The 25226-nt window shown below is 48.6% G+C and overlaps 1 protein-coding gene and 1 pseudogene across 1 annotated transcript; one reads left to right on the top strand and one right to left on the bottom strand.

Annotated features, from left to right (window-relative positions):
• Window positions 1–305: 305 nt before the first annotated feature.
• On the bottom strand, window positions 306–7570 carry LOC128103716 (spermatogenesis-associated protein 31D1-like; annotated as a pseudogene).
• Window positions 7571–13742: 6172 nt separating this feature from the next.
• LOC128103715 (spermatogenesis-associated protein 31D3-like) lies at window positions 13743–19589 on the top strand. Its single transcript, XM_052728314.1, has 3 exons — window positions 13743–13928; window positions 14872–14911; window positions 15736–19589. The coding sequence occupies exons 1-3, from the start codon at window positions 13743–13745 to the stop codon at window positions 19587–19589; spliced, it is 4080 nt and encodes a 1359-aa protein (XP_052584274.1).
• The last annotated feature ends 5637 nt before the right edge of the window (window positions 19590–25226 follow it).

Below are 25226 nucleotides of genomic sequence, written 5' to 3'. Positions count from 1 at the left end.
AAGAATCTGGAGCAGTAGAAGGAAGGTGTGGGCTGTCACACAGTATGGAGGATACAGTAAGATGTAGGGAGTGTCTACCATCACGAAACACTAGGAACAAAGTTCTTAGGGGCTATATCCGATCCCCCTTTTAGTAAAGAGCAATGGGAAGAGAGAGATCCTGTAGAATATTCACAGAGTCAATAACGCTGAATGACCTGAGTGTCCCGTTTTCCCTAAGCAGAAGCCCTGTGTTATCTAAATCCATGCCACACATGGGGAAAAAAGCCACATTTTCAGAATATGTATTGGAGAAAATTATACTGTTAGCAAAAGAAGAAAATGACTGTTGAGTAGAAACATATTCCCAGGAAATCTGGATAGGCATTTTCTTTTGGTAATAGAAACAAACTTCCCAACACTGCCTTCAACACAGAGAAGGGCAGCCGAGATACTCTGGTCAGCTTGGCGCCTACAGGACAGGACTTTGGCAGGACTCGGGTTCCCTGCGAAGCATCCATGAGGGAAGTCTCCACTGTCTCAGCTTTCCCTGCAGTGCCACACCTCTCAGGGGCTGTCTGCCCTTGTCCTGGGCTGCAGGACTCTGCCCCTCGCACTTGAGAGCAGGCAGCTTGGCCAGCAGGAGTGATGCCTCTGGACAGGCTCTGCCTGAGACTGTGGTTGTACCTCCTGCTGAGTTCCTTCAGGCCCCATGAGGTGAGGCACAGGTGCCTGGGGACAGGGGAATGACTGCCCCAAGCCTGTGCCCTAGTTGCTTCCTGAGGACAGCCCCGGGGTTTCTCACACCACTTCTGAGCTTCAGGGTTCCCACAAGAAATCATAGCTCCTTTGATGAGGCTTGTGCCCTCACAGATGGTGGATGGGGGAGCTGCCTTTGGCCAGGGACCTTTCCTCCCCTTTGTGTTTTCTCCCAGGGGACATCCACTGCACGAAGCACTTCACCTGGTTGGTGAACTGATTTTCCGGAGGCTGCGCCTTAGGTGACAGCGCTGGTGAAGATGTGTGTCCACGTGTTTCCTCTGGTGCCCTGCCCTGAACAGAGTACTCCTTCCCTCTGGCTTGGGATGTCCCCTAAGCCTGCATCCCCTCCACCAAGTTTTCCTGCCTCAGCTGCAGTGGGGACACTCCCTTGGCAGCTGGGGGACACTCCTTGTTCTGCGCACTTGCCTGAGGACATGTGCAGGGAACCAGGGACCCTGCCCTGGCTCCCACGCTGACTCCCACAGTGGACAAGTGCACCTGCAGTACTGAGAAGCTGCCATGTCCCCACTGGAGGGGCCCCTGGCATTTGGATGTCATTTCTTTTGAGGCTGAGGGCACCTCAGGCAGGCCTGTGCCACCTGGAGGGGTTGCCCACTCACTGAGGGCAACACGACTCCTCTGGGCACCTGACTTTTACAGTCAGATGTCTCAGGGTTGTAGGGAACTGTTCCCTGCAGGGACTGACATGGAGTCCCATGGCTCCCTGGGGGGTAGGTGCCTTGGGTGGCTGTCAAGATCTTAGTGGACTGTGGGTGAAGAACCAGGGAGTTCCTCTTCCTTGAGTAGCTCTGTGGACCCCTCAGCCATGGAGCCCCCTCCCCAGCCCATCCTTGCCCCCTGAGGCCCCTGTGTGTTGGTGCTGGAAGCCAGTGTCTCATCTGTTGGCCCATCTGGTCTCATGGGCAAGCTCTGGGCTGAGTCTAGTGTCTGATCCAGACGGTGGCAGGCGTGCCTTTGTCTACCATACTGGGTGTCCAGGGCTGGATCGGTGCTCTGCCTCTTTGAGCTATGCTAAGGTCTTTGTCTACAAACACCTTCTTGTTCTCAGAGGTTGGCCGCATCTGCCTCACCAGGCGAGGAAGCAGGGAGAGGCACTTCTTGGATGGGCATGAAATTCATTGTCCCAGTCGGTCTCCACTGGGGTTTCTTGGCAGGAACCTGGAGGACTGGCCAGAATCCACTCCAGAAACGGTGTGGGGGGGAACGTGGAACTTAGAGAAAAAATGAGATGGCTCCACTTTAGTCGCATAGGACTCAAGGACTCCTCCACTCTTTGGGGAAGACCAAATGTCATCCTCCTGCCAAAGGTTTTAATGTGTTCCTCCAGCATCTTTTCTTTGCTAGGACTAGTGACAAACTACGCTGGTGTTTTCCCAGTGGGTCTTCCTCACCTGTCAATGGTGCCAGATCTTTTCACTTGTCTGGGGGGGCGTCTCAGGTGGAGGCTGTGCCAAGTTGACAGAAATGCCATGATCTCACCACAGTGCTAGGGATCTGACTCTCTCGGATTTCTTTCGTTTTCCTGTTCAGATATTCTGCAGGAAAGTTTCACATTCTTTCTGGCACTGTTTGACCCATGAAGCCTTTGAAAACTTTCCAGACAGATTCCCTGGCTGAAGTTCTAGTTCTGTCTCAGAATCAGTGTGCAACTGCTTTTTGTAGCCTCATTGGAGTCTCTCTGGAGATGAGCTTTTGGTCTACTCCCCGGACCAGGTGTCTGAACTTGGATGTCTTTCTCCTTTAGAGTGTGACTCTCCATGGTTTTTATGGGAGCTTTCAGATTGGCTGAGCTTGAAGTTAATGGGTTTCTGCCAACATTGTGCTTGTAGAGAAAGATCCATGAGATTCCCACGGCTGCTCCGTGGCTCAGGGAACTCAGGAGGCTCTGACTGAGGACTCATGAGTGACAGGGACTCCCAGATCCTGTGTGGCAGCCCCAGAGCTGTGGGATGAGTCTCTTTCAAGTGTGATGCTCTAGTTCCCTCCAGACTTCTCCAGTGAGGGGGAAGTTTGCTGGAAGGATGGACTTGGAGCACAGCCTTGAAATGACTTTCTAATGGAGGAGACCTTAGGAGGTGGGGGGACAGAAGACTTCTTGGGACCTTTGGATCACAGTAGGTAAAACAACAAACTTTCCAGTGCTTTTTGTAATAGGTTGTGTTCCTTTTGGGGAATTTCAGACAGGCCGAGAGGCTGTGCCTCATCCTGGGATCTATGAAAATTCTCCCACAGATGCTCAGGTGGGATAGAGGAGATGGTGGCAGGACTTGGATTAGATGCTGAGGCTTGGCCTCAGACTCACCATGAGAGTCAGGCTTTGTCTAAGATTGGGGAAATGTTTGCAGCCAGACCTGTTGCTCACTCTCAGGCAAGGACAGAGGTATGGGGTGAGTAAGGGCAGGAGATTTATTGTCTGTGGAAGTTTTTAGCTATTCTATTGAAATGGGCATATACTGAGTAACTATTACCCGAGGTTTTGGCCTCACTTTTTCAGGGACTCACTGTGTAGAGAAGAGAGACCCAAGAAGAGCTTAGTGTCCTTAATATGTAACTGGTCTTCAGAGGTCTTGGGATGAGAGGGCTGCTGGTGTAGGTGAGGGTCCCTTTGGATTGCCTTTTCCATTACCCTAAGAAAGGGAGACTTCCAAGTTTTTTGGACCAGCTATTGATGCTGAGACTTTCCTTTTAGTGTTTAGTGGCATTGAAAAAGATTCTGTTTTCTCTTTCTTACGTTCAGAGGCAGTGAAATCAGTCTCCCTTTTCTCTTGCCTCTTGAAGATTGCCAAGACATCAGGGTTGGGAGATGAACGATTTCTGGGATTTACAGTGTGGGCCTTTGTAAGTCACTGATATGAGGCCTGGGGAGCCTTCGGTTGTAGAGGCTGTTGGTTAATAGAATGTTCCAACTTAGTCAAGGACCAGGGCTGGGATGATGCTGACAGAGTCTATCCTTTATAGACAGTGCCTTTGGCTGTTGGGACTAGAGGAAGGTTCCCTAGGGCTCTCCACCAGAGACAGGGAAGCTTCTAGGTGGAGAACTAACTGTGCTACTCAGGTGGAAGTGGAGGGTGGAAGAGAAGCAAGTGGTTTGCATGGGATGTGGTTCAATAACACTGCAGGGTTTTAGGGAGCATTAGCTTGTGGTGACAGAGAAGCGTCGAGCGGTGTAGAAGAAGGTAAGCCATCCCGAGGCTTGGGTTTGGTTAGATGGGGGAGGGGATGCTGAAGGTTGGAGTGGTGCTTCTGGAACCGGAGGTACTGCTGGGAAATGACAGGACGGAGTAGACAGGGGTTCTGTCACAAAAGCTGTAGAAGGGAACTGGGTCACCAAGGCAGTACCATCTTTCAGGGCAGCCTGAGAGAGCAGGGCAGCTGACCTGAGACTTTGCTACAGACATTGCAGAGGAAATCTGGACATAGCCAGTTGCTGAAAGCCTGTGGGATCATATGGTTTGCCTGGCGGGATTGTAAGGAGACAAAAGTTCAGAGCATTAGGCCAGGCCTCGCATGTGAAAAGAAAAGCCTGCTGGCCAGGGTGGAGACCTGGGAAAGGGCCCAGGACATGAGGTGAGCGGAACAAATCATCATTGTAGGATTGTCTGCAGTCCTTCCTCAGTGTCTCCCTGGCCAGTTCTCCCACCAGGAAAAGCAAGTATCATGCCTACTACAGAAGGAAAGTAGAAACAGAAGGGTCACACAGGAATACTTTAGAGAAAAACACTCAAGGGGCTGGAGAGATGGCTCGGGGCTGAAAGCATTAGATTTCTTCTAGAGAACCCAGGTTTCAGTTCTCAGCACCCACATGGCTGCTCACAACCATCTGCAGGGCCAATTACAGACCAGATGGTACACTTTTCTGACCTCTGCAGGCACCAGGCATGCATAAGGGTGCACAGATACACATTCAGACAATGCACCCTGGACATATAATAAATATATAACACTTTAAAAAAGAAAGAACAGAAAAGCACTTAAGAGAACCTGTAGATATGACGAGTGGTCCATGAGAACACTCAGAACGTTCACACCACTGCGCAGCTTCATCTGCTAATCCCTCCACCTGTGTTGCCCCCAAGTGATGCTCAAAACCACTGCAGGAAACACTGGTCAGTGGTTTCCTCACAGCTGTCTGAGCTCCCAGGAATGAAGCACTGGACACAAGGCCAGGAAACATGACCTGTGCTCCAAAGCAGCCAGTCCTCCCTCCCCCACATCTCACAGGAGCCCCAAGGGGCTGTGCCCACTGCACACGACTGTCACGGCATCACTAGGCCATGAAGGAACGGAGTGGGGAGACTCAGAAGTGTCTGGGGACTGACCGTCTTCATGAGTCTCTCTTTCCTGACTAAGGGACTGTGTACAGCAAGTGACATCCTACAGATCCTAGACCTGTACCTTTACGGGAAGGACACGATGGGGAGCCTGGGAAGATAAGGTCAAAGGCAGACACCTACCTTTAAGTGATCCCCTGGTTTCCTTGGCTTTCTCCTGCAGCTGTTAACAACAAGGGTAGAATAAGCACGCGGGACTTACTGGTTTTGCTGCCCTTCCTAAGCTGTTTCAGAACTCCATTGCTCAGGCACACCCTAGAGGTCTGCCTGAAGAGAGCTTGTTTTAATATTAACCGTGAAGGTGACCAGTTGTTCTTCACTCTCCTCCTTTGGGAAAACTAAAGGACAATGTTGGTGTTCTCTCTCGAGGACAGAGTTCACATCTGTGCTCCTCCTAAGGGGTTTTGAGTCGTAGGGTCAAAGAACTTGGGTCCATGCTCTCTTCAGAGACTTCGCCAACATTCAGCACTGTGGTCCTGGCCAGTTCATCACGGAAGAAGGGTGGTTGAGGGGACATATGATGTGGGAATGGATTATGGGATCAAGTGGTCAGGAGAGCACAAGACTGTAGCCAAGCCACTAGGGCCAGTTTCAGACTTTGTCCTGGAAACTTCAGCCACACACAGAGAGAGGAAGGTGTGCTGTGGCACCAGAGACCTGAGTCCTCCCTGAATCCGTCTCGTGCCTACTAGAACAGTGGTCTCTTCTCCTCCCACACCGTCCCCTCTCCGCTCCTCCCCTTCCCTGCTTTCCTCCCCCCTCCTCTCTTTCCCTCTCCTCCCCCTCCTCCCCTTCCTCAGTTCCCCCTTGTCCTCCCCCTCCTCTCGCCCTCCTCCCCTTCCCTTCCTCTCACCCTCCCCTCTCCTCTCCCTCTCTCCTCCCCCTGCCCCTTCCTCCTCCTCTTCCCTCCCACCTCTCTCCTCCTCCTCCTTCCCTCTCTCCTCCCCCTCCCTCCCTCCCCCTCCTCCCTCTTCCCTCTCTCCTCCCCCCCCTCCTCTTCTCCTCCTCCCCTCCCCTCTCCCCCACTCTGCTCCCCCTCTCCTCCCCTCTCCTACCCTCCCCTCCTCTCTTCTCAGTGTTCCATCTCAGATATCCCTCTGACAGCCAAGCTCATCCCATAGCCAGAGGACAGAAGTGCAGCTCACAAGGAAGACTCTCTTGGGAACTCACCATGCTTCCTTACCTTTTGGCTGTATTTCTTTTTCCACAATGATGGTAAAACCAGTTTCAATATCAGGTAGCAAATGTACAGAAGCAGCAAGCCCCCAGCCCACTCAGTAAGGGTGAAGTTGAGGTCTTAGTATGATAGGAAGCTGAACCCAAAGGTCAGCCATGCCTCAGTGAGGCCATTCAGAGATGAGAGAAAGTTTCTCCATAGTGTAAACGGCATGGCTGCCTAAGGTGACTGGTTCTGAGGGTTCATGGGCTTGACTAGAGTCCCAAGCCTGCATCACAGAGCAGGAGAGAGTCACAAGGGTTTCTGAGGGAGGCAGCTCTTCAGAGCCCTCTGCCCATCCCTGCTGCTCCCCTCTTCCCTCTCTTCTTTCCTCACACCATGTTCCTCAGGGGACTTTCTGTTTGCTCCGTCATCAACCCGGTCCCCTTGCTGTTTGGAGAGCTTGATTTGGACCTCAGCAGTTCCAGTGCCACATGGTGTGGTCTCAGATGTTCTCATATGTGTGTCCTCTGCAGAACTGTTTTCCTCTCTGCCTGTTGTATTTATTTATCCTTGTGAATGTCAACTAGGAAATGTTCTCATCTGAGTCTGCCTTGAATGTCTTTCGTCAGAGGGACAGAGTCAAATCACAAAACAGATACAAATATTAAATGTGTTTTATTGAATCATGTCTTCTTGGATATAACTGTATACTATGTATTTTCCTGCAGTTAGTGAACATTTAATTGCATTAAGACTGATTATGGTCTAGTATACCCTTTGACAAATCAGGGTACTGTTTTCATGTCCAAGAAGAGTCGATCTTACTCCTTATCTTCAGTTACATTATTTTCGACACTGACTTTTTCCTACTCTACCTATGATACTCTCCTTGACCATGTCAGCAATTGCACAGGAGTTTCGTGATTCACTCAGACAGGACTGGCTGATAGTAAGCTGTGAGGTTGATTCCCAGGGTCCTTGGTGACAGAATGGGACCCAGGAGTGTCAAAGCCTTAGAAGCTGTTGAGGACCCTCACTGGTTACCATTGTCCACTCTACGTAATCACCTGGTAATGTCCCAAACTGCAGAGCCTGTCATGTGTTATCCAAGCAGCGTTCTTCTCAGGGTTAAATAAACAGGGTTGCATGACCCGCCCTCACCTACATTTGCTCTACAAAGGATTTATGGCTTGTTCAATTTGGGATCTTTTGTTTGTTTCCTTATTTCCCACCTCTTTTGTGATGCAGTAATGCTATATGCCTCTGGGCCCTCAGGCTTGTTTACCTCACATCTGTATTTCCCATCCCGCTCTCCCATGGCGTCTCCTCTCATCTCCCATCACTCTGCTGGTCTTCTTGCCGGCATTCTCTTAGTCTGGTTCTCCCATCCAATCCCTTTCTGGCCAGTTATGGGCCACTCAGGTCTTTATTAACCAATAAGAGTAATACATATTTACAGTATAAAATGATTGTTACACAGCATCCTCCCCCCTTTTTTTAAAAAAAGGAAGGTTTTAACTTTAACATGGTAAAATTATATACAACAGTAATAGTTACCAAGTAAGAATTACAGTTAGAATATCCAGTCCATTTATATTTGGAAAAATTAAGAAAGTACTCTATTATCTATCTTATCTTTGTGAGTCTAAAGTTTTATGTCTAATTTACCTTTTATCATAACTAATGAAAACTGTAAGTTTAGCTATTTAGTCTTTAACTTTGTCAAAGACCCCAGAAGGGTGAAATGCTACCTAATAACAGGGACATCTGGCTGCTTGGACAGTCACCCAAAGTTCTTCTGTAATGTTGGGGCAACCAACTTTGGCCTACAGGCCTAGTACATCTGACAGACATTTTTGAGAAGCAGGGAATTTTGAAGGACTTCCCCTACCTTGTCTTGGCAAAGTTTGGCAGTTCTTGCATCCTGCTGGACCAGTTTGGGTAGTATACTGTCAGCAATTGAGGCAAGGGCAGTTTTTTTAAATCTAAATGGCTAGCTTTTACCATAAAAAAAAGCAAACTCCATGTGGAGGTTCTTCAGTGCCCATCATCTTCTTTTGAAGTAAATTGGTGCTGCCAGGAGCAGACATGTCTCACTGTCATGAAAAGCTTTAGGTTATTAAAACATCTTAAATGCCATATTCTGTAGGTCTTTGAAGTGTTTGAAGACCATCTATCTAAATATATCTGTTTAACCTTGAAAACATACCTAATATGACTACAAGTTTGATTATATAGATGACTAGCTACTAACCTATATTTTTAATTAAACATTACTTTTTTTTTTTTTTTTTTTTGGTTTTTCGAGACAGGGTTTCTCTGTGTAGCTTTGCGCCTTTCCTGGAACTCACTTGGTAGCCCAGGCTGGCCTCGAACTCACAGAGATCCGCCTGGCTCTGTAAACATTACATTTTTAAATGAGTTGCATAAGCACAATACCCCAAGGAAGAGTAGAAAAATACATAAAATATAACAAAATAACCTTAAATTTGTATCAATAAACCAAATTCCATACCAATGTAAAATATTTTGAGATTAATAGTTGTTGTTTGGATTAAAGTAGATTCAATATCTACCTTTTTTTCTATCATTTCTATATCATATCCTCCTTTTTCCTTTAGAAAGAGATCTTTAAATTTAACTCTTTTGTTTACCTTTTTTGACTATGACTAGTAACAATTTGTAACCAACCCCCTTTATAATGACAAATATCCGTAATCAATTGAATAACTAAAACTCACCCATAGCCCATCTCTTGGAAATGTGGGCATCATTCTCTAGACTACTTCCTGTTGTCTTTGAGCATTGGTATCATTGGCAGAACCTTGAGACAATCAGGATAATTGCTAAGTCTTGACTGGAGTAGGTTGTGAGGTTGGCTCATCTCAGCCAGCAGCCTTAAAGCTGTTTTGGATGCAGTATTCTGAGGAGATTGTAACAGAGGCAATTTGAGATGCTGGGTCACCTGGGCCATCCATTTTCATTGGTGTCTGGACCCCTTATTCTGAAAATACATAAACTTTTAAAGGTAACATACATGTCTGTATTAATACAAATATAGACTGTGTGTTGTACACAAGTCAGCCAAAGATGATATTTTGTTTTATGTTTGAGCAGGTAAAATATACATTACGTGTTTTGTAGTTTTTCTAGGTTTATCTCTTTATGTCTGTAGACAGGATTTTCAGGGGGTCTTCCCTGATCAAACCTTATCCATATCAACCTGGAATGAATCCACAGCCTCTCATTTCCTGTGGAAATAGAAGCATAACCTCTTCCCCAACATAACACATTTTTTGACTTACATTTTGAAGTTAAGACATTTTAAAAAATATATAAGTTGGTTTAATTTAACAGTTTCTGTAATCCAATGTCTCTCAGCAGGGTAGTCTCCTGTACTCAGAAGTGCCTTGTTCCCAAGCTCATGATAATCCCAATGTGACATAGCCCCCACCCCAGCCTTGTTTATGAAGCCTGCCCTGGGTCCTCAACACACTAGTATAACCAGCATTTCTTACTCTGTGACCCACCAGTTTGCTAGGCCAGCCAGCCTTCCCTGCAAACCCACTGGCCCTTATCTTCCTCTCGCTAGCCTGTAAGGCTGCACTATTCCACAATTCACTCTAGTTGGGCACTTGACTGTAAGCTTATCCTATTACCAATTTGCGGAGGTCTCTGTGACCACTAAAGCCAACAGAATAAAAATACATGGGAGGCAAGAAAACAGTTCATTTCAACACAACTAAATAGCTGGTATTGGTTCAAACTTCTGGCACCTGACCCCAAGGGTTTTTTTTAGGCATATATATATATATATATTTTTAGAGACAGGTTTTCTCTATGTAGCCCTGGCTGTCTTGGAACTCACTTTGTAGACCAGGCTGGCTTCAAACTCACAGAGATCTGCCTGCCTCTGCCTCCCAAGTGCTGAGATTAAAGGTGTGTGCCACCACCACTTGGCTATTTTAGCCATATTTAAAATTTAGCACAATTTGATGAAAACTTTTCTGGTGACAATTAACTCCATCCCATGAACATGATAAAGTATACATAAATCTCTCTGAGGAACAAAGGAAGCTAAATAAAGACTGGACATGTCTACATCAAGACTCTTTGTAAAGTGCATGTGACACAAGGCAGGCACAGTGATCGGGAGGCAGAGGCTGGCAGATCTCTGAGTTTGAGGTCACTTTGGTCTACAGAGCGAGTTTCAGGACAGCCAAGCTTAGGCAGTGAAAGACAGAAAGTTGGTGAAGATGTAGTTGAACAAGAGGACCGTGTTCCAGCTCCAGCAAGCAGCAGAACTTGGCAGCTTCGGCCACATGGTTCTGGATTTAGAGCTAAGGATAGAAGAAAAGAGTTATGGAAATTGCCTCAGTGCCTAAAGAAAGCCACTGAGGCCAGGCATGTGTCAGAGTTATCCCTGAATGGAAGCCTAGGGAGGCCATTTCGTGAAGCTGTGAAGTTGAAGCCTGGATTGCCTTGGAGAATCCAAGATGTTAGAGATGCCAGAATTGTGAGGAGAGTTGCTAGCAGGGAGTAGAACCAGCCCAAGAAAAAGAAGTGTGTTGCAGTCAACAAAGCTGCACAGAATTGGAGAGCTGAAGAGCGTTGCCGTGTAGAGCTTGGAGTTTGCCCAGCTGGTTTTCTGTCTTATTTTGGTCCAGTATTTCCTCACTATACTCCCTTCCCTACATTTTGGAATGGCAATGTATATTCTGTGCCATTATATGTTGGAAGTATGTGATCTGCTTTTTTATTTTGATTTTTATAGGGGGATTACAGTTAAGAGATTGCCATGCATCACAGAAGAGACTTTGGACTCTGGACTTTAAACAATTTGAGACTGTTATAGACTATGGGAATTTTGGAAGTTGGACTGAATGCCTTTTTGTACTATGATATGTCTATAAGCCTTTGGGGGCCAGGGAGTGGAATGTGGTTGTTTGAAAGAGAATGGCCCCCAAAGGGAGTGGCACTAGTAGGAGGTGTGGCCTTGTTGGAGGAAGTGTGTCACTGTGTGGGTGGGCTTTGAGGTCTCTTTTCTCAAGCTTCACTCAGTGTGACAGAGCTGTGGAACAATCCTTTTCTACACTATGAATATGAATTACTCTCACTGGTTAATAAAAGCTGACATGCCGGTAGCTGGGCAGGAAGTTAGGCAGGAAAGCCAAACTGAGAACAATCGGAAAAAGCAGCATCAGGAGAGATGCCAGGCAGCTGCCTAGGGAGCAAGACACGCTGGAGGACAGGTAAAGCCGTGGCCGTGTGCTGATACACAGATGAATAGAAATGGGTTAATTTAAGTTGTAAGAGTTAGTTAATAACAAGCCTGAACTATCGGCTAGGCATTTGGGGAGCAGCTGCTGGGCATTTGGGACTAAGCAGGTGGGACAGTAACACTCTCAGCTCCAGCAGCACATCAGCCTGCACGCTGCCATGCTGCCATCATGATCATAAAGGACTGAACCTCTGAAACTGTAAGCCAGCCACCCCAGTTAAACCTTTTCTTTTTAAGAGTTGCCACAGTCATGGTGTTTTTTCACAGCAATAGAAACCCTAACTAGGACACCCACATTCCCTAATTCAAGTGGCCCAGTACTTTCTGCACCCAAACCTTTCACTGGATTGTATCCTGGCCACACTCATCCTAGTCTGTCTCCTGGAGTATCTTGGATCTGACTCTCTTGTGAGCCTATTCACGTGAAGCCAAATTTAAATCACAAACCTAAATATAAATTGAACGTTTATAACTGTCCTGTATTCTTGGGACTAAGTCCACTTTTTCTTCCTGGTTAGTGAAGGTTAGTACGCACTGAGTAGTTCTGTTCCGCACACAGGCATGTGTGCATGTCTTTTGGCCAACTGAGGATAATTTATGAAGAGTCAATCAGTTTTCTGATTTGATTCTGTGCCTTTTATTAAAGACATTGCAGGCTGGTTCACACAAAAAAGAACTTCAAGTCATGGGCCTGTGTTAATGGAAGAGATGGCCATTCTGTACTTAACATCTGTATGAGGACATTACTGTCCTGAGACAGTTAATGGCTGAGCAAAAGCCAAACTCCAGGCACCATGTGGCACTGGAACTGCTGAGGTCCAAATCAAGCTCTCCAAACAGCAAGGGGACCGGGTTGATGACAGAGCAAACAGAAAGTCCCCTGAGGAATATGGTGTGAGGAAAGAAGAGAGGGAAGAGGGGAGCAGCAGGGTTGGGGACTATGGGGGGTCCAGCCCCTCGACAGTCCCCTCCCAGGGTCCTGGAAGAATCTACAACCAGCTGATAATTAATCTTTGATAAAAAGAAATGAATCTATGTATATGAAACTTCTTGGTTCATACACTTTATTATTCTGTGATAGTTCTCTCTCTACACAGCTTCTATTCTGCTCTCATGTCTAGCTCCTTTCTTGCCTGATTTCTCTATATTTATCTACTGTCCCCTCTAGGTTCTATCTTAATTCCTTCATCTAGTTCTGTCCCTTCTAGGTTCTCATCTATCTAGTTCTTTCCCCTATCAGCTCCTCTCCCGTCTCCTTCTCTCTCATCTGTTTTTTCCTCATCTTGTTCTTCCTCATCTGGCTCTTCCTCATCTTGCTCTTCCTCATCTGGCTCTTCCTAATCTTCCATCTTGTTCCTCTAGTCCTCTCTTTTAGCCCTTCAATCTAGTTCTTCCCCATCTCAGTTTGTTCCTCTCAAGTTCTTACCCATCTAGTTCTTCCATTCTCTTTTCTCTTCTCTGCCTTGTGCCCTGGAAGTCCCGGTATATAAAGGGAGGGTCCGAGCTAAATTGTGTAAAGCTATTACTTAACGCCCACCTCTCCTAGGTGGTGTCTCCTTGTCGAATTTACCTTAAGTCAGGAGACTTACATGTGGGCTGTTATCATTGTTAGTCCCTTGGAAGTTGGGCGCCCACCTGGGTGGTGTCTCCTTGTGGAATTTACCTTAAATCAGGAGACTTGCATGTGGACTGTTATTACTGCTAGTCCTTGAAAGTGGCTAAGGGAGATAATCTGATTCCAGAGAAAGCCTTTCCTGAGGCTGTTCTCCAAATACTTGGAATGTGTATGTCCGGAGAGTGATCAGTCCACACTGTTAGCCCTTCTTAGGGGGAAGTCAATTGGAAAAACTATGAAGGCACACATGATTTTCATAACAGAAGACAGCTGATATATAACAGGCCAAGTAACACCAAAAACTCCTTGGGATTTGGCTTCCTCTGGAGGAATTCCCTGATCCCTCCAGGTAGTGACTTTGCCATAACCAGCTGAGTTCTTATGATATATTCCCGTGGCCTGCAGCACAGCAGGGTTGGGCAGAGGGCTCTGAAGAGCTGCCTGTGGGTGGGGGAAGGGCTGAAGACACACCCTCATCCCCACCCTCAGAAACCCTTGTGACTCTCCTGCTCTGTGATGCAGGCTTGGGACTCTAGTCAAGCCCATGAACCCTCAGAATCAGTAGTCACCTTAGGCAGCCATGCTGTTTACACTATGGAGAACATTCTCTCATCTCTGAATGGCCTCACTGAGGCATGGCTGACCTTTGGTTCAGCTTCCTATCATATAGACCTCAACTTCACCTTACTGAGTGGGCTGGGGCTGCTGCTTCTGTACATTTGCTACCTGATATTGAAACTGGTTTTACCATCATTGTGGAAAAAGAAATACAGCCAAAAGGTAAGGAAGCATGGTGAGTTCCCAAGAGAGTCTTCCTTGTGAGCTGCACTTCTGTCCTCTGGCTATGGGATGAGCTTGGCTGTCAGAGGGATATCTGAGATGGAACACTGAGAAGAGAGGAGGGGAGGGGAGGAGAGGGGAGGAGGGGGGAGCAGAGGGGGAAGGGGAGGAGGGGGAGAGGAGGGGGAGGACGGGGGAGCAGAGGGGGGAGAGGGAAAGAGAGAAGGGGGGAGGAGAGGAGGGGGAGGTGAGGAGGGGGAGGGGAGGGGAGCAGAGGAGGGAGAGGGGAGGGGGAGGAGGGGAAAAGAGGGGGAAGGGGGGAGAGGAGGGGGAGGAGAGAGGGAAGGGGAGGAGGAGGAGAGGAGGGGGAGGAGAGAGGGAGGGGGAGGAGGGAGAGGGGAGGTGTGGGAGGAGAAGAGACCACTGTTCTAGTAGGCACGAGAGGATTCAGGGAGGACTCAGGTCTCTGGTGCCCACAGCACACCTTCCTCTCTGTGTGTGGCTGAAGTTTCCAGGACAAAGTCTGAAACTGGCCCTAGTGGCTTGGCTACAGTCTTGTGCTCTCCTGACACTTGATCCCATAATCCATTCCCACATCATATGTCCCCTCAACCACCTTCTTCTGTGATGAACTGGCCAGGACCACAGTGCTGAATGTTGGCGAAGTCTCTGAAGAGAGCATGAACCCAATCTTTGACCCTACGACTCAAAACCCTTAGGAGGAGCACAGCTGTGAACTCTGTCCTCAGAGAGAACACCACATTGTCCTTTAGTTTTCCAAAGGAGAAGAGTGAAGACAACTGGTCACCTTCACGGTTAATATTAAAACAAGCTCTCTTCAGCAGACCTCAGGGTGTGCCTGAGCAATGGAGTTCTGAACAGCTTAGGAAGGGCAGCAAAACCAGTAAGTCCCGCGTGCTTATTCTACCCTTGTTGTTAACAGCTGCAGGAGAAAGCCAAGGAAACCAGGGGATCACTTAAAGGTAGGTGTCTGCCTTTGACCTTATCTTCCCAGGCTCCCCATCGTGTCCTTCCCGTAAAGGTACAGGTCTAGGATCTGAGGATGTCACTTGCTGTACACAGTCCCTTAGTCAGGAAAGAGAGACTCATGAAGACGGTCAGTCCCCAGACACTTCTCTGAGTCCCCACTCCGTTCCTTCATGCCTATGATGCCGTGACAGTCGTGTGCAGTGGGCACAGCCCCTTGGGGCTCCTGTGAGATGTGGGGGAGGGAGGACTGGCTGCTTTGGAGCACAGGTCATGTTTCCTGGCTTTGTGTCCAGTGCTTCATTCCTGGGAGCTCAGAGAGCTGTGAGGAAACCACTGACCAGTGTTTCCTGCAGTGGTTTTGAGCATCACTTGGGGCAACACAGGTGGAGGGATTAGCAGATGAAGCTGCGCAGGTGTGAACGTTCTGAGTGTTCTCATGGACCACTTGTCATGGTTCTTAGTGCTTTCGGGAATGACCGGCCTGTGTGTTTTCTCATAACTACTCTTGTGCAGTCCTAGCTTCTGCCTCCAATCTGTGTAATCCACGATCATACTTTTTTTAAGGTGAGGGAACTTTCCAGAGAGCAGAGGAGAGAAGGAAGCTGCAGCAGACAACCCAGCAAAGGTGATACTTTTACTTCCTGTCCTGGTCCCTTTACCACACATCCCCTGCTTCCCAGGGATTCCGTGCATCCTGCCCTTGTCGGGGGCGGGGGGTGGGTTGGACATAGGGACAGTGTGTTGGAAGAGGTTACAGAGGACAACCAGGGGACAATATGGATGGAACTCAAAGCACAGGTGCCTGTACTCTGGCCAGAGGAGCAGGCCTTCATTTCCACACGCTGGCCCCAGTTCCAGCTTGAACCTCTTGTCTCCTGCAGCCCCTTGGGAGAGCCGTATGATGCCACTCTTTATGATCAACTGCTACATCCAGCTCCCCTCTACAATGTGTGTCACAGAGCAACCAGCAAGGTCAGTCATCTGTTCTCCCAGGCCACCCTCGAAGACGGTGTTGCCTCTCATTTCTGCTTGGCTTCCACAGCTCCTGGGACAAAGGCCTCATTTATTCTGTCCCCTCAGCTCACAGCAAACCAGCCAGGACACTCAACTCCATCCATTCCACACGGGCCTTTACCACTGAACCCCTCCATTCTCTCTCCTAACCACTTTGCCCCCTTAGGAAGCTTGCTTTCTTCCACACCACTGGGTGACTTTCTGATACCAGAGCCAAGGCCTCCCTTGAACCCTAAATTTCTACCGGCTCCTACCCAACCCTATGCACTTGCCTCTTTTACTCTTCCAACAAAAGAAGCACAGGAGTCAGAAGTGGTCCTCCAACTGAAAACCACTATATCTGTGGTAAGCAAACCCAGTGAAGTGTCCATTCGTGTCCCAACAACCAAAGGCATTGGCTATGGAAGCCGGCCAGGGTGGGACTCCCCCCAGCAGCGGCCTGCTGTGGATGGTCCATTATCTTCAGATTTAGCATATGCCTTTAACCAACATCTTGCAGAACCCCATGCTTCTCAAGTCTCTTTGAAGGGAGACCTAGAGTCTGGAAACCTTTTGCCTCCCAACTCTGATGCCCTGGTACAACTCAAAAGGCAAGACAAAACAGGGGGTGATTTCCTTACAACCAAGGATGAGGAGAAGAACCAGGAATGTTTTATAAAGTATCCCCATTCTTTGGAGAAGCTCTCATCAGCATCCTCACTGACTAAGTCACATGATCTGGCTGCCTCTCATTCAACAAGCAGCAAGGCCAAGCACCTGCACCAGCAGGTCCCTCACCTCAAGACCTCTGAAGACCATGCAGAGCCTAAACCCACCCAACGCTTCTGGGGTCCCCCTTCTCTACACAGTGAGGCCTTGCACCCCCCCACCACTGCCTCACTTGACCATTCCTCAACATTTGTCGGCTTCAACTCTACGGCTGAAGCCTCCAGAGCTGACAGTTCCCCAGCTGTTACTCTCCCCACACCTCTGTTTGTGACCAAGAGTCAATCACAGACCTGGCTACAGCCCCTGTCCCAATCTCATTCCCAACATAACCTTCCTGCTGAGTCTCAGGCTCAGCCTCAACCCAACCCCCCAATCTCTGTCTTGACACTTTCTCCTCAGACTCAGGTTAGGGTCTGTGGGGTGCGTTTTCACAGACCCCAGGAAAAAGCACAGCCCCTTGGTCCATCTGAAACACAGTACCTAGAATATAACATCTTGAAAAAAAGGCAGGAGAGAGTGTGGGGCTTACCCTCTGTGATCCAAAAGTCTCAGGATGCTTTTTGTCCCCCACCTCCTAAGTGCTTACTGGCAAGTCAATCCTTCAAGTCTTATACTCCCAGGCCCATCCTTCCCGGAGACTTCCCCCTCACCAATGAGCTCCATAAAAAACTAGAGCACCACCTCCGAAAGAGACTCATTCAACACCGCTGGGGCCTGCCCCACAGGATCAGTGAGTCTGTGTCACTCACGTGTCCTCAGTCAGAGTTGGTCAACTTCTCTGAGTCAAGAAAAAGTCGTGGCCTCTCATGGATCTCTCTCTATAAGCATCTGGGCAGCAGAGAGTCACACACTATTGTACTGAGTGGATCTGGAAGCCTTCACAACGGTACCTCAGAGAGTCATCCGCTAGAGGAGACTGAGGTCAAAGCACAGACATACAGTCAAGACATGGGCAAAAAAGACCATCTCCAGAGTAACTTTCAGAAGGCCCCAGCGAACAGTCCGCAGTCTGACTTGAAGACAGACCAGGAGCATCATGCAGGGAGTCAGTCAGGCCAACTTTCAAGCCCCTCACGGGTGAACCAGTGTCAGAAAAGGATCGAAAATGCACTGGAAGAACACCTGAGCAGGAAAACTAAAGAAATCCGAGAGAGTCAGATCCCTAGCACTGTGGTGAGATCATGGCATTCTGTCAACTTGGCACAGCCTCCACCTGAGACGCCCCCCAGACAAGTGAAAGATCTGGCACCATTGGCAGGTGAGGAAGACCCACTGGGAAAACACCAGCGTAGTTTGTCACTTAGTCCTAGCAAAGAAAAGATGCTGGAGGAACACATTAAAACCTTTGGCAGGAGGATGACATTTGGTCTTCCCCAAAGAGTGGAGGAGTCCTTTGAGTCCTATGCGACTAAAGTGGAGCCATCTCATTTTTTCTCTAAGTTCCACGTTCCCCCCCACACCGTTTCTGGAGTGAATTCTGGCCAGTCCTCCAGGTTCCTGCCAAGAAACCCCAGTGGAGACCGACTGGGGACAATGAATTTCATGCCCATCCAAGAAGTGCCTCTCCCTGCTTCCTCGCCTGTGAGGAAGATGCGGCCAACCTCTGAGAACAAGAAGGTGTTTGTAGACAAAGACCTTAGCATAGCTCAAAGAGGCAGAGCACCGATCCAGCCCTGGACACCCAGTATGGTAGACAAAGGCAGCCTGCCACAGTCTGGATCAGACACTAGACTCAGCCCAGAGCTGCCCATGAGACCAGATGGGCCAACAGATGAGACACTGGCTTCCAGCACCAACACACAGGGGCCTCAGGGGGCAAGGATGGGCTGGGGAGGGGGCTCCATGGCTGAGGGGTCCACAGAGCTACTCAAGGAAGAGGAACTCCCTGGTCTTCACCCACAGTCCACTAAGATCTTGACAGCCACCCAAGGCACCTACCCCCCAGGGAGCCATGGGACTCCATGTCAGTCCCTGCAGGGAACAGTTCCCTACAACCCTGAGACATCTGACTGTAAAAGTCAGGTGCCCATAGGAGTCGTGTTGCCCTCAGTGAGTGGGCAACCCATCCAGGTGGCAGGCCTGCCTGAGGTGCCCTCAGCCTCAAAAGAAATGACTTCCAAATGCCAGGGCCCCTCCAGTGGGGACATGGCAGCTTCTCAGGTACTGCAGGTGCACTTGTCCACTGTGGGAGTCAGCATGGAGCCAGGGCAGGGTCCCTGGTTCCCTGCACATGTCTCAGGCAAGTGCCAGAACAGGGAGTGTCCCCCAGCTGCCAAGGGAGTGTCCCCACTGGCAGCTGAGGCAGGAAAACTTGGTGGAGGGGATGCAGGCTTAGGGACATCCCAAGCCAGAGGGAAGGAGTACTCTGTTCAGGGCAGGGCACCAGAGGAAACATGTGGACACACATCTTCACCAGCGCTGTCACCTAAGGCGCAGCCTCCGGAAAATCAGTTCACCAACCAGGTGAAGTGCTTCGTGCAGTGGATGTCCCCTGGGAGAAAACACAAAGGGGAGGAAAGGTCCCTGGCCAAAGGCAGCTCCCCATCACCATCTGTGAGGGGCACAAGCCTCATCAAAGGGAGCTATGAGTTTTGTGGGAACCCTGAAGCTCAGAAGTGTGTGAGAAACCCCGGGGTAGTCCTCAGGAAGCAACTAGGGCACAGGCTTGGGGCAGTCATCCCCTGTCCCCAGGCACCTGTGCCTCCCCTCATGGGGCCTGAAGGAACTCAGCAGGAGGTACAACCACAGTCTCAGGCAGAGCCTGTCCAGAGGCATCACTCCTGCTGCCAAGCTGCCTGCTCTCAAGTGCGAGGGGCAGAGTCCTGCAGCCCAGGACAAGGGCAGACAGCCCCTGAGAGGTGTGGCACTGCAGGGAAAGCTGAGACAGTGGAGACTTCCCTCATGGATGCTTCGCAGGGAACCCGAGTCCTGCCAAAGTCCTGTCTGTAGGCGTCAAGCTGACCAGAGTATCTCGGCTGCCCTTCTCTGTGTTGAAGGCAGTGTTGGGAAGTTTGTTTCTATTACCCAAAGAAAATGCCTATCCAGATTTCCTGGGAATATGTTTTCTACCCAACAGTCATTTTTCCTCTGCTGACAGTATTGATTTACCCAATAAATGTACTGAAAATGTGTGTCGTGTGTGGTATGGGTTAATACCAGAGCTGGACTTAGGGAAAGGACCTAGTCACATCAGCTTTTGCTCTCTGCCTCTTTATGCCTCTTCCAAAAGATGCACTATTTTCTGAGATTCTTGTGAAAGGATGTGAACCACATACCAAGAAGAGAGTCTTCACTCCCTCGTGTTCAGAGGAGGTAGCTTTGTTTTCAACTGTGTTCCTTAGCACACACTTTTCCTCTCAGATCTTTTCTATATTCTTGAGACCAGTAGTCCCCTAGGATGAAGTCATTGTCATGTGACAAGGGCAGGTAAGTTTCTTGGAATAGAGAGACTTAGTCAAGTCTAAGCACCAGTTGTCAGTTCAGATGCCACATATGAGCCTTACTTGTATTTGCATCTATTGCTGCAGAGGATCCTATGTGATTAAGGTGGAATCTAGGAAGAAAGTACAGATGTGCTTAAACCAAGTCCTATGAGCAGCTTCTCAAGGTCATTGGATTGCTGGTAGACTGAGGAGAGAACAGGTGTAAGGGATGAAGCACGCTGCATAGAGTTGGTTAAAAGGGAGAATGCGCTTGGGTGGAATAGATCAGGTAAGATACATGGTGGACTGGGTAACGACAGAGTGCACACTGGGGAGAAGTGAGTTTTTCACGCTGCACAAACCATGGTAAACAGGGTGGGCTAACATGCCACTTGGCAGTATAATGTGGTGAGAAAAGAAGCATGGCTTAATGGCAGTCTAGGGTGAGCCAGAAAACAACTTGGGCTGCCCAGTCCAGTAGTTAACTTGCATGGTTTGAGAAACAGTAGACTGGGTAGACAAGCCTGAGTTGGGAGACTGCAGGCATTCGGCTACTCTTCAAGACAGTAGAATTTCCACACTAATTAATTCAAAGTAGAGTGTCTGAAGAGGTACAAACAGGAAAAAGGAACTTAACCAGGCTTTGGGACAATGGGACAGGCATGATGGAGGCAAACTCTTCCTCAGACTCCATCTCTTACGACAGGACAAGCCATCAACATGTGGCCCTCAGGAGGGAGACTCCAAGGTTTGTGGGTACAATGGACACTGGAGGCATGGTCCAGATGGTATTTGAGGAGGCAGATGGACAAACGGGAGGAAGCATCCCAGACAAGGAGGCTAGCAGCCATACTAAAAGCAAGTAAGGGACCACTTGGCCCAGCAGCCTCTTCCCAAGTCCACATCCTGAAGCTACTTGAGCCTGAGATCTCACAGAGGCCTTCCTGGCTCTCACTCTGGGTTAGCCCTCTGCCCACACCCACAGCCACCACCATCTCGGTACACACAGGTGTACTTTGAAGGCACTGCCACCTAGGAGGTTACTTATTTAGCTGGGTGGGCTCAAGCCCACTAGGCGAGTGGGCTCCTTCTGGAGTGTGTGTGTGTGTGTGTGTGTGTGTGTGTGTGTGTGTGTGTGTGTGTTTTAAAGTAAGTTGAGCAACTGGTCTGGGTATCAGTGTATACTATAGTCTGACAGGTCAGGTGGCTGTGGACTACGGTAAGTTGGTAACCATTCACTATGTTGTCACTAGTGGGAGACAGGAGCCTAGAAAGACTAGCAGGACAGCTGGCCACAAATGGGAAATTTGAGCTTGGCTGTCAGACTGCCATTGACCAGGGGGAGGTTGGGGAATGGGGATGGAGGAATGATATAGGAGAGCCAGTCACATGACAGTGGACTGGGATGAATCTGGAGACAAGGGAAGGCAAGCCAGCCAGATGATAGGATCAACTGTAGAGCCAGACAAATAGGCTACCTTAGGGTAAGACAGGCAGCCACACTAGAACATGTTATGGAATGGGATGTACTTGGTGGAATGGGGTCAGATAGGCAAATGGCAGACTGCTAGGCCAAAGATGATGGATAGGGTAAGCTGAGGAACAGAGGGGTCACAGGCCAGGCAACAGCAATCCGGGTGAAGTGGTAAAATGGTGTCCGTGTGGACTAAGGTAATCTATGGAGCAGAGCAGGCTAGCAGGCAGATGAGGTGAGGTGGAGTAAGGCAAGCCAGAAATGGAAAAACTGCTAGCTCATGGAGAAGCAGGGGGCTAGGCTGAGTAGGATGCACAGAAAACAGGATAAGCAGACATGGGAGACAAGTGGGATGTTACTGTGGTAGACTAGGGTAACTGGTAGACCAGGTATGGTAGGTCTGTCGTGGGGTCTGGGAGACAGCAGTGCACTTGATGGAATGGAGCGGCATGAGAAGATCAGTGCACTGGGGAATGTGTTGTACTTGATGGAGTAGAACAGCACTCAGCACCACAGAATGGCAGACAGAACAGGGGGACCCTGAACCAGGCTGGTTGCAGGCAAAGGGGTGGGATTACAGTGATGTGGCTGTACAGCAGTGTGACTTGGGCAACCAGGCAGCCTAGCAGACAGACCATGCCAAGGAATTCTGGGAAAATGCCCCAACTGGTAGGTTAGTTGGTCATGTGAGAGAATAAGCTGGGAAATAGCACGTGGAGTGGGCTGCAGTGAGTGGAGTGGACTAGAATAAAGTGAGGCTTGGAAGGCCTGCTAGGATTGCCTGGGGAGCAGGACTAGGGGCTTCTGGGGGCCAGTCACAGTGACTGGTCAGTAGTCAGCTGGCTAGTGTGTTAATATTAACTGGCCAGGTTGGCAGGGCAAGACAACATGAGTGAGGGTAATTGTAGGCTGAAAAGCCAGGCAGAGATAGTTATTAGGGTTAGTTTGAAGCCTGGAAGAATGTTGTGTAGATGTGCTGACTGGGTTTTGGTCAACTTGACGCAGACTCAAGTCATCTGAGAGGAGGGAATCCCAATCGAGAAAATGCCTCCTAAAGTTGGCTGTAGGCAAGTCTATAGGGCATTTTTTTTTTAAATAAATGACTGATGGGGGCGGGCCTACACATTGTGGATGGGGATACTCCTGGGCTGGTGGTCCTGGGTTCTATAAGAAAGCAGGCTGAACAAACCATGAAGAGCAAGCCAGTAGGCAGCATCCCTCCATGGCCTCTGCATCAGTTCCTGCCTCCAGGTTCCTGTTCTTTTTAAGTTCCTGCCTTGGCTTCCGTTGATGTAACTTGGAGTGTGTGAGCAAAAGAACCCTCTGCTCCCCAGGTTGGTTTTGGTCCTGTTTCATCCCAGCAATAGAAGTCAGGACAATGGAGACAAGCGGTCAGTCTGGGAAATGGGCGTGCCGACAGGGCAGGTGCAGCACCAACGCCATGCAGCGCTAGGGCAACACCACGTGTTCTCCACACCCCAAGGGTGCGAGGAGTGGGTGGACAACAACCCTACTGACGCCAGCACTTGGGGGACCACCTATGTAAGCTCTGACACTGGCAGCAATGAGCCACACAAGACGCTGACAGGATGACATTGGGCAGGGAAGTAGGGAAGAGTCTAGGGATGCTGGGGTCATTAGGAGTAGCAATGTCATCCCTCTCCATCTTTATGTTTGTCACACATTCCTGCTCAAATACACATCTCCCTTACTCTTAGCATTTTTTTAACCTGAAAGGAAGGTGGAATCTCAGGAAATGTTTCTAACACTGACAGCAGGGTGACGATTTTCTCAGAAAGTATTGTCACTCTAGTGTAGCTAGAGTTTTCCTGCCTGGCCCACAGTCAGGACAAATCTCTCTCACCTGCCAGTCCCACAGCCACTCAGACCCGACCAAGTAAACACAGAGACTTATATTGGTTACAAACTGTATGGCTGTGGCAGGCTTCTTGCTAACTGTTCTTACAGCTTAAATTAATCCATTTCTATAAATCTATACCTTGCCACGTGGCTCGTGGCTTATTGGCATCTTCACATGCTGTTTCTCATCATGGCGGCTGGCAGTGTCTCTGACTCAGCCTTCCACTTCCCAGTTTTATTCTCCTCCTTGTCCTGCCTATACTTCCTGCCTGGCCACTGGCCAATCAGTGATTTATTTATTGACCAATCAGCAACACACTTGACATACAGACCATCCCACAGCACTTCCCCTTTTCTTTTTTTTTTTTCAAAAAATGCTAAGAGTAAGGGACATGTGTATTTGAGCAGGAATGTGTGACAAGCATAAAGATGGAGAGGGATGACATTGCTACTCCTAATGACCCCAGCGTCCCTAGACTCTTCCCTACTTCCCTGCCCAATGTCATCCTGTCAGCGTCTTGTGTGGCTCATTGTTAAGGTTTTAACCTTAACAAAGTAAAATTACATATAATTTGGGAATTTGGGCGTAGCTTCTCTTATTAATTCCTGCTGGAGGGGGGCGCTGTATCTTATGGGGACACAAAGAAAATTTTAGGATTATGGAGTAGTCCATGAGGCTGTATTGTCTGAGCCAGTTGCCTTCAAACCATTCTGGATGTTGGATCATCTGGGCCATGGTGTCATCAGAGACCTTTTAAGGGGTCTTGGCTGGTCAAACCTGATGTATCTTAATCTGGAACAAACCCATAGCCTCTTGCTTTCTGTGGAAACAAAAGCAGAGCCTCCTTTCCAAGGCAACACATCCTTACATCCAAATTTTGAAGTCAAGGTATCTTTAAAATATACATATTGGCTGGGCGGTGGTGGCACACGCCTTTAATCCCAGCACTCGGGAGGCAGAGCCAGGCGGATCTCTGTGAGTTCGAGGCCAGCCTGGACTACCAAGTGAGTTCCAGGAGAGGCGCAAAGCTACACAGAGAAACCCTGTCTCGAAAAACCAAAAAAAAAAAAAAAAAAAAATACATATTGGTTTAACTCAACAGCTTTTACAATCAAATGTTTTTCTGCAGTTAAAAATCCCAAAGACAACACAATCCAGATTCTCTGTGTAATATTTATCTTTATGTGGCTTATTTTTTATATTAATTTTACTGTCTCTTTAAAGACTTTATTTTTTAAAACTATTTGTTTCTATAACTGTATATATATCACCTTTTTTGTTTCTTTCAAGCCTACGTATCTTTTACATACATTGTAAACTATTACATCTGAATCTGTCTTATTGTGAATCTATTGTTTTAAACTGCAGCAGCTGTGACTGCTGGCTCCACCCACCTCAGCTTCCCAACATGGCGGTGGTGCGTTTTCCACGAGCTCTGGGAGCTATCGTGGGTCTATGCTTTTATCCAAGCAGTGTGTAGCCCAGAAACCTCTTTTTTTGTTTTGTACTCGCAAAGGCTAAATCCACCACACAGCTTAATATGCCACTTGCAGAGGCCTCATTCCCGCCATACACGCCATACACATTGAACACGCAGTCTAGGAACCCATCAGTAGCTCAAACCGGCAACTGCTACTCATTTGAGAGAGACAATTAGGAAGCTGTTTTTAGTTCCATCTTAGAATCTTTTCTTAGGTTTTAGGTGGAAACTCTTGCCCCACGTTGGGCACCAAATGTAGATGTAACCAACCGTCTTATTAAATAAGAAACACAGAGCCGATTCAGAGAAGAAAGCCAAGAGGTCAGAACTAAGAGCCTTACCCTTCCTG

Source organism: Peromyscus californicus, unplaced genomic scaffold, assembly GCF_007827085.1.
Source record: "Peromyscus californicus insignis strain IS unplaced genomic scaffold, ASM782708v3 Scaffold_8__1_contigs__length_139910024, whole genome shotgun sequence".
Lineage (NCBI taxonomy): Eukaryota > Metazoa > Chordata > Mammalia > Rodentia > Cricetidae > Peromyscus > Peromyscus californicus.
The sequence above is the reverse complement of the archived record's forward strand: the minus strand, read 5'-3'. Positions and strand labels throughout refer to the sequence as shown.